At 53.6% G+C, this 16,934-nt stretch overlaps 1 protein-coding gene across 1 annotated transcript in view; it reads right to left on the bottom strand.

Annotated features, from left to right (window-relative positions):
* Window positions 1-1,839: 1,839 nt before the first annotated feature.
* Window positions 1,840-16,934, bottom strand: part of CACNA1S (calcium voltage-gated channel subunit alpha1 S) — a 72,851-nt gene continuing 57,756 nt past the window's right edge. Inside the window, exons 29-44 of the mRNA XM_054462763.1 lie at window positions 16,804-16,860; window positions 15,759-15,887; window positions 15,509-15,574; window positions 14,857-14,948; window positions 13,279-13,438; window positions 12,694-12,821; window positions 11,312-11,408; window positions 10,891-10,993; window positions 9,844-9,945; window positions 9,434-9,558; window positions 6,650-6,778; window positions 5,602-5,852; window positions 3,833-3,918; window positions 2,951-3,042; window positions 2,560-2,703; window positions 1,840-2,411 (exon numbers count right to left, since the gene is read on the bottom strand). Of these exons, the coding sequence (XP_054318738.1) occupies window positions 2,160-2,411; window positions 2,560-2,703; window positions 2,951-3,042; window positions 3,833-3,918; window positions 5,602-5,852; window positions 6,650-6,778; window positions 9,434-9,558; window positions 9,844-9,945; window positions 10,891-10,993; window positions 11,312-11,408; window positions 12,694-12,821; window positions 13,279-13,438; window positions 14,857-14,948; window positions 15,509-15,574; window positions 15,759-15,887; window positions 16,804-16,860 (2,013 nt within the window). The 3' untranslated portion in view covers window positions 1,840-2,159. The remainder of the gene's footprint in view (window positions 2,412-2,559; window positions 2,704-2,950; window positions 3,043-3,832; window positions 3,919-5,601; window positions 5,853-6,649; window positions 6,779-9,433; window positions 9,559-9,843; window positions 9,946-10,890; window positions 10,994-11,311; window positions 11,409-12,693; window positions 12,822-13,278; window positions 13,439-14,856; window positions 14,949-15,508; window positions 15,575-15,758; window positions 15,888-16,803; window positions 16,861-16,934) is intronic.

Raw genomic sequence — 16,934 nt, 5'->3', positions numbered from 1 at the left:
AGGTAAAGATGTAAGAGTCCACTGGGTTAGCAACCAGGTAGTTAGTGACATTGGTGAGCGTGGTTTCAGAGAAGGGGTGGGGCAGAGGCAGATTGCCTAGAGAGGAGAAATGAGAATGGAAGGAGAAATAGAAATGTGGACAAGGAGACCACCCAGGTAAGAAGTTTGGTCCTCAGTCAGGAGCGGTGGCTCACGCCTGTAATCCCAGCACTTTGGGAGGCCGAGGTGGCCGGATCACTTGAGGTCAGGAGTTCAAGACTAGCCTGGCCAACATGGCAAAACACGGTTTCTACTAAAAATACAAAAATTAGCTGGGCATCGTGGCACACACCTGTAGTCCCAGCTACTCGGGAGGCTGAGGGAGGAGAATCACTTGAACCCAGGAGGTGGAGGTTGCAGTGAGCCGAGTTCATGCCACTGCACTCTAGCCTGGGTGCCAGAGTGAGACTCTGTCTAAAAAAAAAAAAGATAGATCATAGATGATGGATGGATGATGGATGGATGGATGGATGGATGGATGGATGGATGGATGAATGGAAAAACAGAGAGGGAGACAGAAATAGGGAAATAGGATGGGTGCAGGGTCAGGCTGCTAAGAGGGAGGCACCTGGAATGTGTTCCATGCAGCTAGAAGGGGCCTGTGGAGAGGCAGAGAGAGGGGATAAGGGCTGGGGTAGAATCCGAGCAGCTGGCAGGAGAGAACTGGCTTCCACTGGGTCAGAAGGGAAGAAGGAGAATGAGACAGCAGAAACAGGTGGGTTCATCAGTGTGGGGACAGGAGCTGAGGGAGGAGCCTTCTGGTAGCTTCGATTTTTTTGTGGAGAAGGGAGCAAAGCTAGCTGCTGGTGTTGGGGTTTGAGGAGAGAAGGGCGTTGAGATTGCTGCACTGACAGGGACTAGGAAGCATTGGCGCTCTGTTGAGACTGGGGGCAGGGACGTACAGTGCATTGAGAGTGTGAGCGTCCCTGCCCTGCATGACTGATACCCTAGGCCCAGCTGAGAAGGCCAGAAGCTGACTGGGGGTTCGCCAAGAGGCTGCATGGGGAGGCCAGCGTGGTTTCCACAGCAACAGCCACAGAGCAGGCGCTTGGCACAGGCTTAATGATGGAATGGCAAAAAGAGCAAAGAGTCCAGTGAAGAGGGAAGGGTACTATGGGGACACGGAGGGCCCGGTGCAGAGTCCTGACCTCGCCTCTGGCTGTGCACCCCAGGCCTGTCCCATCACCTCTCCATGCCTCCATTGCTTCATCTTTAACGTGGAATTCACACGTACTTTGCACGGTTGTGGTGGCAATAAAATGAATATTGTACATGAAGGTGCTTTGTAAACAACGTATTGCAGCCCCTGGCGTGAGAGCAGGTGTGTAGGTGGCACGCAGGAGGCCCTTGGTAAATAGTAGCTACTGTTACTCATCGTTACTTGGTGTGGCTAAGAGGAGCCCTGGAGAATGTAGATCTTTGATATTCAAGGCAATAAACAGGGGGCAGTTGAGGGCTCTGAGAGCCTGTGTTGGCAGTGGACTCTGGCCAATGCAACACGGTCGTAGTTTTGAAGATGTTTGGCCATGGTGTGACCTGGGGTGTGCGGCTGCTTCTGAGACCACCAGTCCTTTCTGGGGCTGCTTGGTCCCAGTCAGTGGACTTGGCTGTGGACTTCAGGAGAACCCACAACAGGTCCCTCTCTGCCTCATGCAGAAAAATAATCCAGATGGCCCCTCTGTCTTTCTCCACAGCCCAGTCTCCCAAGCCCACGGGCAGGGTTCCTGGGGAAGGGACTGGGGGAGGGGGAAACACGGGTGTAGAAGAGTCCAAAAAACTGGACAAGCAGAGGCCAGTTGCCAGTGTCACAGGCCTGGAGATTTTAATGTCCTGCAGGTGGGAGTGGCCCTAGGCCAGACAGACACAGGCACTGACCAGGCCTTTTTGAATGACATTAGAAGCTCCATCCAATCATGCCTCTTGCTGGTGAGGGGCAGGGCCTGTCCAGCTACTTCCTCCGCACTTTTTGAGGTGGTTCCTGACCACCCCGCCTCAGGCCATGCATCTAGCTGCTGGAGGGAGGGAGGCTGCTGGGGTGGGCTAGTCCTTCTCCACCCCAGCAACTTCCCCACCCCCATTGGTCATGCCAGCTCTAAGCCCATGCTGATGCTGTGTGGGCATCACAGCCTGGGAGGAATAAGGGTCTCCTGGGAGCCCTGGTGCTGGTCGAGGCTGCCCAGGGAGGACCTGAGGTTCAGGCATCCCAGGCAGCTGGCCATGCCCTCTGGGGCCTCTCGTCCTTTCAGTAGCTCTGTTGCCATGACCTCCACTTCCTCTGGTTCCATTTGGCAGGCATCTGCCAGGGCCTGGCCTGTTGCCATGATGAAGTTTGCATCAGCCGCCAAGGTGCCCAGGCCCCCTCGAACCAGAGCCTGCAGGGAGGAGAGTAGGCTGTGTGGGGTCTTCCTGGGGAGCCACCTTTGGGGACCTGCCTCTGTTGGCCCTACCCTGTCTCCATGCCAGGCCATCACAGGGCCACCACTCAATGCAGCCACTGCTGTGACCCAGCCCTCGGCTCACCTCTTGGATCAGCAGGGCTGTAGCTGGCGCTGAGCACCTGGAAGTATTCTCCCCGGTGCTCCTGCTGTGGGGTGTCTCCTCATGCAGAGACCCTGGTGTGGAGCTCTTTCTGTCCTCAGGCATGGGGGACTCCACCCTGGGGCACTGTTCCAAATGCACAAAAGCAAAGACCCCCACAGGGGTGCTGGAGCCCACCAATGAGCAAAATTCCAGATCATCTGAGAGCAACTCAACCAAGATCCACAGAAAAGGGAGGATGGAGGGATCCCGTCCCTTCTGTACTACTGGACACATTGCTGCCACAGCCTTCCCCTGCCATGATCCCACTCCAAGTATCAGGCCAGGCAGGGTCTCTGTATGGAGTTTGCTCCTAGGCCTCTGCCACTGTTACCTGGCAGGGGGCAGGAGGTGCCTGGCCTCTGGGCATTGCCCTCTGGGTCAGCAGTCCCTTCAGCATCTCCACACAGGGTTTGCTGTGGGGTCCTGTAGGCAAGAAGGGGCAAGGATAAGAGGGGCTGCTGACTCCTGCCAGGACCCTCGAGTCAACAGAGGCTCACTTGGCTGGCTAGCCACACTCTGTGAGCGCTCTGAGATTCTCAGGGCTGCAGAAGGTGTCTTAGAGGGTGGACACATGATGAGGCTCAATCAACTCCAGGCCAGGCAGGGCTGCCCCAACTTTACTGGCCCTGGTCGCTGTTCTTGAAGGTTTGGGAGAGGGGATAAGGGTCAGAGTCTCTGGCCAAGCTGGTCTTCTGTGGTCCCTGGGTGTGTGCACATTAAAGTGAATGTGTGTTGGGGAACACAGCAGTATCCTTATTGCCACTAGCCCCCAGCATCCTTGGGGCTCCTACTGTCACACAGCAGTCTAGGACATACTAGACTACAAGATCATTTGCAGAAGGGCCCCAGAGTCAAGACATCAGTGTGTTCAGGGGCTGCCCTTCCAGGGACCTGGGGCAGTGTGGGGACTCCTGCGCTGGGGATGGTGTAGGGGGCTGGGTGAGTTTCCTGGGAGGCCTGCAGAGGGCCCTTTAGCATGCATGGGCTTTCCCCCTTCCACCTCACTCAGTCACCTAGATGGTGCCCTGCTTCCCCCGCTGGACAAATAGCTGGTCCTGATGGTTTCCCATTCCAGGGCCCAGATGATTGCCATTGTAACAGGCTCCCAAGCCAGCCCTCCCAGCCAAGTTCCCAGACTCTAAGAAAAGAGCGGGGCTTCCTGGACTCCTCTGGGAGAAGACTCAAGCTTCTTAGATGCACAGAAGGGACTGACCCACGGCCCTGCAGGGTTGGCCAAGGGCTCCTCCTCTGGTAGCAGGCGTCTCTGTCTCTTCTGGGAACTCCCTGTCATAGTGGACACTGAAATGGAAGCAAGGCTGGGTGAACCAGAGAAGGCTGCTGGCTCTCTTGGCATCCCTGCCTCTCTGGCCCCAAACATCCTTTTCCCTCAGAGCCTGTGCAAGGCCAACCTAGTATAGTAGCTGTGGCTCTAGGGCGGACGCTCCCACCACTGTGCCCCAGTCGGCCCTGACTCTCTAGGAGGAAGGAGCCCAGTGCATTGCTGGCTCCACTCCTTTGCTCAATTGCTCCCTCTACCCTTTCTACACTCTGTTCATCTTCCAAGGCCCAGCTGCAGCCTCCCACCCTTTGGAACCCTGCTTCTCCATCTCGGCCACACATAGGATCACCTGAGGAGCTCAAAGGTGAGTGGTGGCTGTGTCCCACACCCAGCATCTGTGGTGAGGCCCAGGCATTGGGATTTGCAGAAGCTCCCTGGATTATCTAATGTACAGCCAAGGCTGAGAACCGTTCTAGGTCTCTCCAGCCCATGGTGATCCATACCCCGTCTGCATTCTCAGGACACTAAATCTCTGTTATCATTTGGTGTTTTTTGTTTGTTTGTTTTGTTTTGTTTTGAGACGGAGTCTTGTTCTGTCACCCAGGCTGGAGTGCAGTGGCACAATCGGCGCACTGCCACCTCCACCTCTTGAGTTCAAGAGATTCTTCTGCCTCAGCCTCCCGAGTAGCTGAGATTTCAGGCATGTGCCACCACACCTGACTAATTTTTTGTGTGTTTTTAGTAGAGACCGAGTTTCACCATGTTGGCCAGACTGGTCTCGAACTCCTGACCTCAAGTGATCCACCTGCCTAGGCCTCCCAAAGTGCTGGGATTACAGGCATGAGCCACCACACCTGGCCTCTGTGATTATTTGGTCCCAATCATATCACATAACATATCACCCAACAAGACTACAACCCCCTTCAGGGCAGGGCCCAGGGCTGATGCTTCTGTATTTCCACGTCACCTTGCACCATGGGGACCCAAAAAGGTACATGCACCCTTCAAGGCTTGTGGGCTGAATTTAAGGAGTCTCTGTGACTGGAAGGGGTGCAGGCAGCCCTGGCCATGAAAAGGGGCTGGCTGCTGCCCTGTCCTGCTTATTCCTGAGGCCTGGGACTTAGCCTTTCCAGGCCGAAGAGGCCTCCAGTCAGCTGACCTCCTGTCTAGAACAGAAGCTTTGCCTGAGCCTACCCCCTAAGTTATGATTGCTGAGAAGCTCTCCCCCTCATCCTGCTGTTTTTCATGACGCTTATGTAATCACAGATTATATTTAGTCTACAGCCTAAAGTTGGTGAGATGGGAACCACCCAGCACGGCGGGATCTCCTTGGAACCTAAATCCAGTGATGGAACCTTATTGTCCACAGTCTTTTGCGGTATGTGCTACCACCGAAGATCCTCTCCTAACCCATCATGTGTTCAATATGTCTCAGCTCCTAGACTTGCTGAAGCCGACGGAATAAAAGAACCTCTCCGCATTGGGGCCAATACTGACATGACTTGAGGCCTCCCCCTGCTGGCCAAAGAAGCCTCTGCCATCCAGGTCGGCCTCTTACATTAAGGTTCAGGATGGATTGGGGCACAAAGGCAAGCAAAAGACACCCTACAAATTTGGGGTACCCTCTTCCAATCCAACCTGGAACCTGCTAACCTTGTCCTCCCAGTACCTCTACACCCAGGGATGGCAGTGGCCGCCATTACCTGGAAAATACATGGCTGTTGCTATGGTTGCTGTTGCCATAGGCGACATTGGCGTTGGCATTGTTGGTATTGGCACGAGCCAGGGGGTTGGTGTGTGGATCTTGTGGGAAGTCCTCCAAGAAGACAGGTGACTCCATCTCTTCCATCTCTATCTCAGCAAACTGGAGGGGTCTCTGATTGGCCATGACGGGGGGCAGGGAGTTGGTCCTTTCCAGGAAGTTGTCCACCTGGCCAAACAGGCCTCCAGTCCTCTAGGGGCAAGGAGAAGAGCAGTGACTAGGGGATGAGGGCAGGGAGGGCATGGGGGGCTGTCACCCTGGGACAGTGGTATTGGGAACAAGCAATAGTATTGGAAGACAAATCTTTTAAGGCCAAAGGAGGATGGACTGAGTGGTGAGATCAAAAGAAGAGAATTTCCACCCTCAGAAAGATCTTCATTTGATGGGGTAGACAGCACACATCTAAGGAGGTATATAGGGGACACAGGCACACAGAAGAGAAGTGTGGTGTAGGGGAGAGAGGGCTGAATTGGGAGTCTGCAGCACTGGGTTCTAGTCCCCGCTCTGAAACTGATTTACTAGGTGATATTGGACATCTCACATGATCTCTGTGGGCCACTATTTCCTCATGAATAACCCAAAAAGACCTAACTAGGTGTCATTAAAGACCTTCCAGCAATAAAGTGTTATAAGAAACACCAGACAGAGCTAAGGATGGAGGACTGGCCTCAGTGGAGGCAGGCAGAGCATTTGATCCTAGAGGGCCTCTGGGAGATGGGTCGTTGCCTAGGGTTTGTGGGGAGGAAAGAGAAGGGGTGAGATTTGGTAGGGAAAGGCAGGAAAGAGTGGGTTGCATTTGACACCTCTAGTATATCAGGTCATTGATTCTGAGTCCCAGGAGAGGTGGGCGGTGAAGTGGAGAGATGGAGAGGGGTATCTTCAGCTCCCATGTCCCCCTCTCGTGTGGCTGGGCTCCCGGCCCTCCTCTCTGTGAGACACTGCCACTCATGGTGTCTAGACTACTAGGGGTGCTCCTGGCTCTCCCTCACCCGGAATATTCCCTCCTCCATCGCAGCCTCCACCATGGCTCTCTCCAGCTCCTCCTCAGCAGCCAGGTCTCCTGAGACCGTGCGACGGATCTCGGGGGCTGCCTCTTCCTCAATGGTCCGCAGTCCTGCCTGGGGATGGCGATGGGACTCAGTTATCTCTCTAGCCCAGGAAAGGAGACCAGAAACACTTTGTTTTTTTGAGACAGAGTCTCGCTCTGTTGCCCAGGCTGGAGTGCAGTGGCACAATCTGAGCTCACTGCAACCTCTGCCTCCTGGGTTCAAGTAATTCTCCTGCCTCAGCCTCCTGAGTAGCTGGGATTACAGGCGTGTGCCACCACGCCCTGCTAATGCTTGTATTTTTAGTAGAGATGGGGTTTCACCATGCTGGCTAGGCTGGTCTCAAACTCCTGACCTTGTGATCTGCCCACTTGGCTTCCCAAAGTGCTGGGATTACAGGCATGAGCCACCATGCCTGGCTAGAACCACTTCCTATGGCTTACTTGTTTCTTATCACTGTAGCCAGGGCTCTCCTAAAGCCCCAGCCCAGGCCCCACTCTCCCTCTTGGGTTATTGAATGTCTCAGGTACCTGAGAGGCCACCAGGTCCTGCTCTGGCCTCTGGGATAGCCCACACCTTAATTGTTCCCAATGAGTCATCTCTTGACCCTGTGGGTGGAAATTTCATGCCCTTCCCAGGCTTCCAGGTTGAGAAGTGTTCTTACTCAGTACAGTCTTCTAGATTAGTGATCTTTATTGATTGGATATGTCACATATATATATAGTTGATCAAAGTTGATATCACCAGTAATGGGACAAGTCAAGACTGGTGTCACCTAATAGCTTGTGATGAGAACACAGCATCATTTCTGTGGCATTCTTATCCAAGATGCATATCCTAGTAATCAGACAAACCCCAACTGAGGGACATACTGACCTGCAGTCTTCAAAAGTGTCAAGATCGTGTCAAGGAAAGACTGATGAACTCTTCCAGATGGGAGAGATTAAAGAGATAAAGCAACTCAATGCACTGCGTGATTCTGGATTGGATCCTTTTGCTATAAAGGACATTTATTGGGACAGCAAATGAAATTTGAATGGGGTCTGAGGATTAGAATGTAGTAATATATTAGCCTGGCATGGTGACTCACGTCTGTAATCCCAGCACTTTGAGAAGCTGAGGCAGGCAGATCACTCGAGGTCAGGAGTTTGAGACCAGCCTGGACAGCATAGCGAAACCCCATCTCTACTAAAAATACAAAAAGTAGCTTGGCATGGTGGTGTGTGCCTGTAATCCCAGCTACTCAGGAAGCTGAGGCATGAGAATGGCTTGAACCCGGGAGGCAGAGGTTGCAGTGAGCCAAGATCATGCCTCTGCACTCCAGCCTGGGCGACAGCGAGACTCTGTCTCAAAAAAAAAAAAAAAAAAAAGCATCAGTGTTAATTTCCTGATTTTGGTGGTTATGTTGTGGTTACATAGAAGAATTATGCAGGATAACGCCCTTGTAATACACATTTTGCCTTGAATACACATAATGCCTTGAAATATGCGTTAAAGTGTTTTTGGATGATGGAACATCATTTTGGAGTTACTCTCAAATGGTTCAGAAAAAAAAGGTTTTATATTATACTTGCAACTTTTTAAAAGTATGAGATTATTTCAGAATAAAAATAGCCATTGAAATAAATTTTTGAGCACAGCTCAAATGCATGTGTATTTGGGGGGTTTATAAATTATGTGCATTACAATGAACACAAAAATAGAAATAAAACCAGATAAGATAAAACAAAAAGTTCTAAAGTTTTCTTTTCATACCCAATGGGACATTTTTATTTATTTATTTATTTATTTATTTATTTATTTATTTATCTTTTGAGATGGAGTCTTACTCTGCCACCCTTGCTAGAGTGCAGTGGTGCAATCTCGCCTCACTGCAACCTCTGCCTCCTGGTTCCAGTGATCCTCCCGCCTCAACCTCCCAAATAGCTGGGATTACAAGCGTATGCCACCATGCCCAGCTAATTTTGTATTTTTAGTAGAGATGGGGTTCTACCATCTTGCCCAGGCTGGTCTCAAACTCCTGACCTCAAGTGATCCGCCCTTCCTGGCCTCCCAAAGTGCTGGGATTACAGGTATGAGCCGCCGCACCTGGACCCATACCCAGTGGAACGTTTTAAGAGCCCTTCATGGATCGCCTTTTTTTAGAGAGAACTGTTCTTTTTTTTTCTCTTTTGAGACACAGTCTCACTCTATCGCCCAGGCTGAGGTTCAGTGTCTCAGTCTCAGTTCACTGCAACCTCCGCTTCCAGCGTCAAGCGATTCTCATGCCTCAGCCTCCTGAGTAGCTGGGCACATGCCACCACACCCAACTAATTTTTGTATTTTTGGTAGAGATGGGGTTTCACCGTATTGGCCAGGCTGGTCTTGAACTCCCGACCTCAAGTAACCCGCCCACCTTGGCCTCCCAAAGTGCTGGGATTATAGGCGTGAGCCACTGCGCCTGGCCTAGAGACCACTGTTCTTATCTAACTTGTCTCTCCTTCAAACAAATCCTATTTTCTTTGGTCCTATCATCCAGAGATGAAGTGCCCCGGTTCTTTTTTTGAGGTTGAAACATCTTCAATCGTGGACTATCCAGAACTGTCTTGACATTTTTTCAGTCTTCTGGGCTTCTTTTTTCCCTCTATGTCTCCATCATTGGCCCCTCAAGGACATGGAAGGATAACTAGAGTCTGGAGACCTGGCTCAGTGGGGGAGCCCCTTGGAACGTACCTGGATTGGGCTTACCTGGATCTGTACAATGTCCTTCTTGGGCCGATAGCCATAATACTCCTCCTGGCGTTTCATGAACTTCCGGAAGTGCTCCTGGATGAGGAATGTGGCATAGAACTTCCCCACTGTCACCTCATCATCTGCAGAGGAGCCAACAAGAGATGCCCTGAAGGCTGGTGGGAATCTGACACTGGATTCAGTGTGGGAGCTAGCTGTAGCCAGGCCCGGGCATGCGAGCAATCCCTTGTCTTGCTGACTTGGTCACTGGGCACTTTCCATCCTGAGGTTGGATGCCCGTGGGATCTACCTAAGGCATTTATGGAGGGTCTGGTCCATTCTCAGATTCCCATGGGGCTCCTTGGAGAAGCTCCCCACCCCCATTGCTTGGTTGCTTCTGGACTCTGGTCCCCCAAAGTGGCACCTACCTCCTATTGGAGGGATGACCTGGTCCAAGAGCTTCATGCTGGTTCTCTTCCAGATCTTCTTGATGATGGCCCTCAGCTCCTCGTTGGCCTGCTCAAAGTTACCTGGAGCAGGAGAAAGGCAAAAGTTATCCAGATCACACCAACTGCACTTGACAAGGCCATCCAGTTCTTTCTGAACCTCTCAGACAGCCAATCATTTACTAAGAAACATTGGCTGAGTTTTGTGGCAGCTGCCTTGCTGGGTACTGGCAATGGTGGGAGGGCATCACTGTCCCCCTGAGGCAGCCCAACTCTTGGGTCATGTACTTTCTCCCCACATGCCTTGGCTTCCAGCTCCCAGAGTGGTTGGTTTTATAGGCTGTCATCTCCTGCTCTTCTTCCAAAATCTTTCAATTCCCCAGGCACTGTGGTCTGTCCCAAATACCCCCAGGCAGATTTGCTGCAGCTCTAACCTGCTCCTTCCTGACTCCTGGCCTTCCTCATCTTGCCATCCTAATGAAGCTTACCCTGAGGTTGTCTCAGACTCCTGGAGTGGTCCCCATGTGGGGATGGACCTGATACAGCTGGAGACATGAGCTTGATACAGTGGGAGCCCTGAGCAAGGGCTCAGAGACAATACTGAGACCCCATCCTGACTCCTTCCCCTGTTCCCACCATGCCTGTCTTCCCAGTAGGTGAGGACCTGCAGGTTTAGTGGAGTCAAATGTGGACTCCCGTCAGCCTGCCCAGTGCTGCCTGAGAACCTCCTCTGCTCCTGCTCACAGCCAAACTGTAGGGCACCCCTGACCCCTGTGCTAGCACTGGCCCTTCTCTGGCCCCCAGACACAGCTGAGGAGTGTGGGAACAGACCCTTGATGATCTTTGCCCTGCAGAAAACCCTCAGGCTCCCTCTGAGCCCTGAGGGGCATGGGGACTTTGTGCCCATGGCCTGGGGTCCTCCCTCTACTTCTTCTCACAGTTCTTGAGAGCAATCTTGAGCTCTGAGAATCTGTGCCAGAAACAGCCTCTGGGAGAAAGGAGGGGGCTCACATTGGAAGGCCCTCTCACCTTCCGTCTTGATCTTGAGTGCCGTGCGGACCAGGGCGAAGAGTGTGGCATTGAAGGTGACTGTGCCATCGCTGTTCAGGGGCATGTTCATGCCCACCAGCCGCTGTGCAGGGAGAGGCAGTGGCTTGCTGCTGAGCTGGGACCAGGCCAAGCTTGGCAAGTCATCCTCACCCAGTCTGTTGGCCGGGAGGGGATGGGACATGAGGCCTGAGGGTGTCAGCTGACCAGGACATCCTTTGTGAGGGGACAGAATGATGAGTTGGGTGACATTGCTGAGACTTCAGGTCCTCCAGCGGGAACTTGGGGACCCAGGAGATCCCGGCTCTAAAATGCTTCACTCCATCAGGTCCTCACCGGCTTCCCTGTGCCTCAGTGACTCTTTCCCTCCCTGGGGCCACCCATCCCTGGCAGCTCTGGTTACCTTACAAGCTACCCGATGTGGGCAGAACTTCCCAAAGCCCAAAGGAGGCTGAATCCTTCTCAGCAGGGTCACCACGTCCAGGTGTTTGATTCTCCCCCTGCGGGAGGACACACAGACTTGTGTACCTGGTACCCTCCTCCGCCGCCAGAACCTTTCTGCTCAGAGGATAGGCAAAGGGAAAGAAAGCCAGGAAACAGGGGAGCATTTCCTTATTTTCCAACTGTGTTTAGGAAGTGGGAGCCCAGCTCCCTTTTAAAAGAAGAGACAACGTTATGATTAACTGTTGTCTACAAAATGGGTAGCCCCAAATAGGCTCTCACTTTTGGGGCATTCCCTCAGATATGGGATCTCCAGGTCTGGAATCCAGACCTCGTTTTCCCCATCAGGATCTTTCTTAGGTTTTGGTCAAGTTAATAGGGGCTCTTGGGCTATATTAATAGAAGTAGTGGGTATAGATCAAAGGAGGTGGAAGCCCACTTCCAGAGGCTGGTCCAGAGCTGGAAACCACATTTTCATTGGCACCATGAATCCCAGAATAGACATAAAACAGAACAACCAGGGAGGTCAGATCAAAAGACAAGTGTGGCAAGAGCAGCTTGTGAGTGTTGCCTGAGAAAAATCATTTTGGAAGGTCCTACTGGCTTCCTCTTTTCTTTGATGGGCGGGCTGCGAAAAAGAGATGAAACATACCCCGCCTGTCTCCAGAGGGCTGAATGAGGACTTGTGGGTGGCTGGTAGAGGCAAGCAGGTTTGGCTCCTGCTGATGGAGCCACTTTAAAGCATGGTTGCTATAGGCACCAAACAGACCTGCACTGAACAGACCATCTCTTACTAGTTGCGTGGCCTGGGGCAACTTACTTAACCTCTCTGAACCTCAGTTTCCTCTTCTGAGACTGAGACCATCGGGAGATGCCTATTTCCTATTGGGAAGGAAAGTAAGAGAGCCGTGCTCTCCAAGCTTTAAATGCATACGAATGTCCCAAGGCTCAGGTTCAGAGCAATGCAAGAGTTAGATTCAGTCAGTCTGGGAGGGGCCTGGGACTCTGCATTTTAATCAAGCTCAGATTCTGCTGGTCAGAGGACTGCACTTTGATTTGGGGTCTAGAGAGTCTGGTGAGGTGTAGAGCTTCCTATTCCTAGGAGTGTTCAAGCAGGAGCTGGATGACAATTTCTCAATAAAGTCAAGGGTGTTTCCACCCCGGAAAGCTGTAGGATTCCTTCCAACCCGGAGAGACTCTGATTCTCTGATCTGAGACCTCAGATAAATGAAGGGGGAAGGAGAAGCCCACTCATATGAAATAAACTGGAGAGTGACTCCCTGTGAGATGGTAGGAAGGGTCTAGGATGGAGGGCCCAGCACAGAGCCTGCAGATTGGACTCACTTAGCCTCCGGGTCATACTCTGCCCAGATGGCCTTGAACTCATCCAGGTGATGAGGGCCCAGGATGGACCAGTCCCGGGTGAGGTAGTCAAAATTGTCCATGATGACAGCCACAAAAAGGTTGATGACCTGCAAGAGAAGAACCAAGGGGTCCCAACCCAGAAAGGCAGGTGGTACAGGGTTAGGGTGGGGGAGCTGGGAGGTGTCCACTGGCCCACAACTTCTCGCTACCTGTGCCCTTGGTTCTAGCCCTTCTGAACCACCCACATCACACACACAGCAATGCTCTGTCATGTCTCTGTGCTCTTGCACAGAGAGTGCCCTCCGGCCTTGCTAAATTCCGTTTGATGAGTGCTAACCAAAACAACAAAAAAAAGTAAGAACTTTTGGCAACCTAAAAAAAGCACCCAGGAAACAAAGCCACACTGAGGATGACCAGAACAGGGGACAACCTAACTAGAGCCTCCTGTGTCCCCGAGATGAATCCCAGGAAAGGTGGAAGCTGGCCAGGAAGGGGCAGGCAGGCTCCCCAATGCCTCAGCTTATCAAAGCCCTCTCCCTGCCCCGCAGGCCCTCAGTGTCTCACCAGGAAGGCGCAGAGCATGTAGAAGCTGATGAAGTAGTAGTATGCAAAGTTGGTGCCACATGTGTACTCCTCCCCTGGGGCATAGTCTGACTCTGGGTCACACAGCTTCCCATAGCTGCAGGCCAGTAGGATCTCCTGCCAGGCCTCACCTGTTGCACACCTAGAGGACAGAAGAGGCTCCTGTCACCTATCTGCTCCTGCCTGGCCCCTCAGAAGGCTGGCAGCCAGGTGGGAGCAGGGTGTGGACAGATGAGCAAACTGGGGCTGTTGTCCAGAGGTAAGGAGGTCAGATCTTCATGTTCACCCTGTAGCTCAGTGTGAGCTGGGCCTCAGTTTCCCCTCTGTGCTGCAGCCCTCATGGGGTGTTACAAGCAGGAGCTAAACTTTAGAGAAGAGGGCGAAATCAATCTATGATTCAAGTGACTAGAGGGATGCACTGTTCTGACCAAAGCAAGGCAGAGTCAGATGTCACAGAGGCCTCAAAGAGGTTAACTGACTCCACTCTCTGAGGTAACCCCATAGTTGAACGCAACTGGCTGAATTCAACTGCCACCCACTCTGGCTGAGTCACAAAAGCAGCCTTTAGATTTCACACCTTGTGGATGTGTCGCTGTCGAGTGAAGAATCTCAATGCATCCGAGGTGCATATGCATGACATGTTTGCATTTTTCCAGTAACTGCTACCACCTGCTCTGTAGATAACCTCCCTCCACCTCTCCAGCTGGGAAGAAGTGTCTCCCCTAGTCACATTCAGCCAGACTGCATAACTTCCCACGCCTTTGTGTCTAATAACTGTCTCATTTCAGCCAGCTCCCTTCCTTCCTAGAGCAGGCAGTGCAGGGTGGCCTCGGGTTTGGAGTTGAGGTGCAGAGCCAGGGGCGAGGAGGGAATCTCCGCCTGCACACGGTGAGGTGGCCGTCTCCTTTTCACGGGCCATAAGGGTTGCAGGCTGCTGTGACCTCATGGAGCCTTCGACAGGCTGTGCCAAGAAGGGGCCCTGGGTGTGGGTGTCTCTAGGCCTTGTCTGGTCTCAGTAGAGCATTCCGCTGTGGGCCAGGAAGCTTACCTCTCCCACCTGGCTCCTGCACGCCCAGCAGGCCTGCAGCCCAGGATCCTCGGTTGCAATCCAAGCTCTAGCTCCTGTGCCCTGGCCAAGCATAGGCACCTGCGCCCTACCTGTGGCAGCGCCCCCCGCCCCATCTGGCGCTTTGCTCTGCCTTTCCCTGCATTCCTGCTCATGCTCTGGGAGCGACGAGGGCAAATGTCCGGGAGAAGATATTTGACCTCTGTCTCTTGCTTCATGGGAATGAGATGGGAGGAAAATGCAGCACTTCACTCAGTGGAGGAGCCCAGTGCAAAATAAAGCTGTGGAGCCACTTATTCAAAAATGATGAATATCTTCAAGGTAGTGACAGCAGAGCATGCAACCAAGCAGGGGACCCTTCTGAGTGTAGGACCCCATGTGGCTGCACAGGTCACACACCCATGAAGCCAGGCCCTGGCTCCAGTGCAGATTAGAACAGAGCAAAGGCTGGACTGGTCAGTGGGGTGGGGGTGGGGGTGGCAGGAGACTCGTGCCTGAAGAGCAGCAGCACAGCTTGTGGGAAGGTCTGGAAGTTGTTGTTCCGGTTTATTTGGGTCCCATCCACCAAGGCGATCTTCCCAAACATCTGCAAGTCACAAAGGGCCCTGACTGTGGAATCTAGATTAAAGTGTCCCCTCAGCTTATCCCCCACTGCCTTCTCCTGCCTGACCCCTACCTTCACCCCTACTTCCCCAAAATTCCCTTCATTGTAGGCCACATCAGACCTGAAGCCAAAAAAAAACGGGATTATTTTCTAGGTCAGGTAAAGTTCTTCCCAGCAAGCCAAAGAAAAGTAGGAGGGTAGACCGGTTTTCCCAGCAGCAAGAAGACCCGGTGAGTCAATGTGTGGGGGAAGGGCTCTCAGTGGAGGGTAGATAGAGGCCACCCAGGCCTCTAGTCGGGCCTTAGGGACACAGCCTGGCCCTGCTGTCCACCCACATGCCCAGGTTTCTCCTGGCTGGCATCCAAGCATCTGACACTCCAGCCATCCACGATCAGGGAGGTTGCGCCTCCTTCTTTCTCACGAGCAAGGCAGGGAAGGCAGAAGGTCCAGCCCGCGTGCTGCTCAGGCTCCTCAGGGTCCACTGATGCCCCCTCTAACTTGGCCAAGATCCGTGCTTTGGCCTGGGCCCGCCCGCCTCTCACCTGCATGCCGATGACAGCGTAGATGAAGAAGAGCATGACGATGAGCAGAGCCACGTAGGGTAGGGCCTGCAGGGCGGGCGGGAGCGCCAGTCAGTGTCTTAGGGCTCCACTGTGTGTCTGCAGCCCTGCCCTCTGTTAGCTCCCCAGGGCTCTGCCTTGCCCTGGTCTCCCCTGGGGCCCACCCTGGGCTGAGGCAAATGTCCCTAGTGGCCTCCCCAGGTATGTGCAGTTTCCAGGGTCCCTGTTGCACCTGGAAGGACTTGATGAACGTCCACAGGAGGGTGCGCACTCCCTCTGCCCGGCTCAGCAGCTTGATCAGCCTCATGACACGGAACAGGCGGAAGAAGGCGCTGGAGATGCGGGCACTCTCGTCTGGGTCCTGCGGGGCAGCAGCCCCAGAGGTCAGTCTGGGGGCAGCACCTCAGAGGGGTAAGGGGCAGGGCGGGGAGGGAGGTGCACTGTGTGTATTGGGGAGATGTTTCTGGCAGGAAGGAGCTCCAGCCCCACCTCTGGCCCCTGCTGTCCACTAGTTCAGGACCATCCTCGGGCGCAGGGCTCTGGGACTGTTCAGCTGGGAGGCAGGGAAGAGGACGTGGGGCACCAGGCAGCGTGGTGAAGCTCACACTTGGGAGCAGCGGCAGGGATTTGCCCCGGGGCGTGGCTGCACCCAGGCCCACTGCCTGCCCTCTGGGACCTGCTGCACATCTCACAATCTCCTCAAGCTGCCACTGAGTCAAGGACCCTGGTGGCCCTCCTAGGGAGCCTCCCCTGGCGTCCTCCCAGTGCAAAGATTTCCCAAAGCTTGGCTGCTCTATTGCCACAAACTCAATGTGGCTACTCCCCATCACTCCCACCCTGCACGCGGCTGTTCTAAGCCAGGCAAGCCTCTAATCTTGCGCCAGCCTTAGACACACGAAATACTCTGGAAGGGGGGAGCTGTCCCTGCTCTGTTTCCTGTGTCCTCAAAGGCCTTGTGCCCAGTGAACTGTCACTAAGTCCTTTGCCAGCGATCACAGTTCTCTCTGGACTGTGTTTCCATCTGCATAGAGGGTGCCAGAGAGAACCCGCACTCCATCTCCCAGGGCTCTGAGGAAGCCGCTATATCCATGCACACTTGACTGCAGAGCCTCTGCCCCCACCCGAGCCTAGCCTGGGTCCTCAGCAGGGCCTGCCCTGGGGAGGGAGCCCTGAGTGCTGATCCACCCCATGCAATCCACGCAGCCAGGCCCATGCATGCAAGTGGCAGGGCAGGAGCTGGTGAGCGTGCCAGGCAGGCTCGTGCAGCCTGAAATTACAACGTTCCCGCAGCCTCCACCCAGGCAATACAGTCCCCCGCTGGAGGCCAGGAAAGTCTGTGGAGAAAAGAGACGAAGGGAGGGGAAGGAGAGGAGAGAGAGGAGGAGGGACACGTGGGAGGGAGGTGAAG

This window comes from Pongo pygmaeus, chromosome 1, assembly GCF_028885625.2.
Source record: "Pongo pygmaeus isolate AG05252 chromosome 1, NHGRI_mPonPyg2-v2.0_pri, whole genome shotgun sequence".
Taxonomy (NCBI): Eukaryota; Metazoa; Chordata; class Mammalia; order Primates; family Hominidae; genus Pongo; species Pongo pygmaeus.
This window is presented reverse-complemented; position numbering and strand designations above follow the sequence as displayed.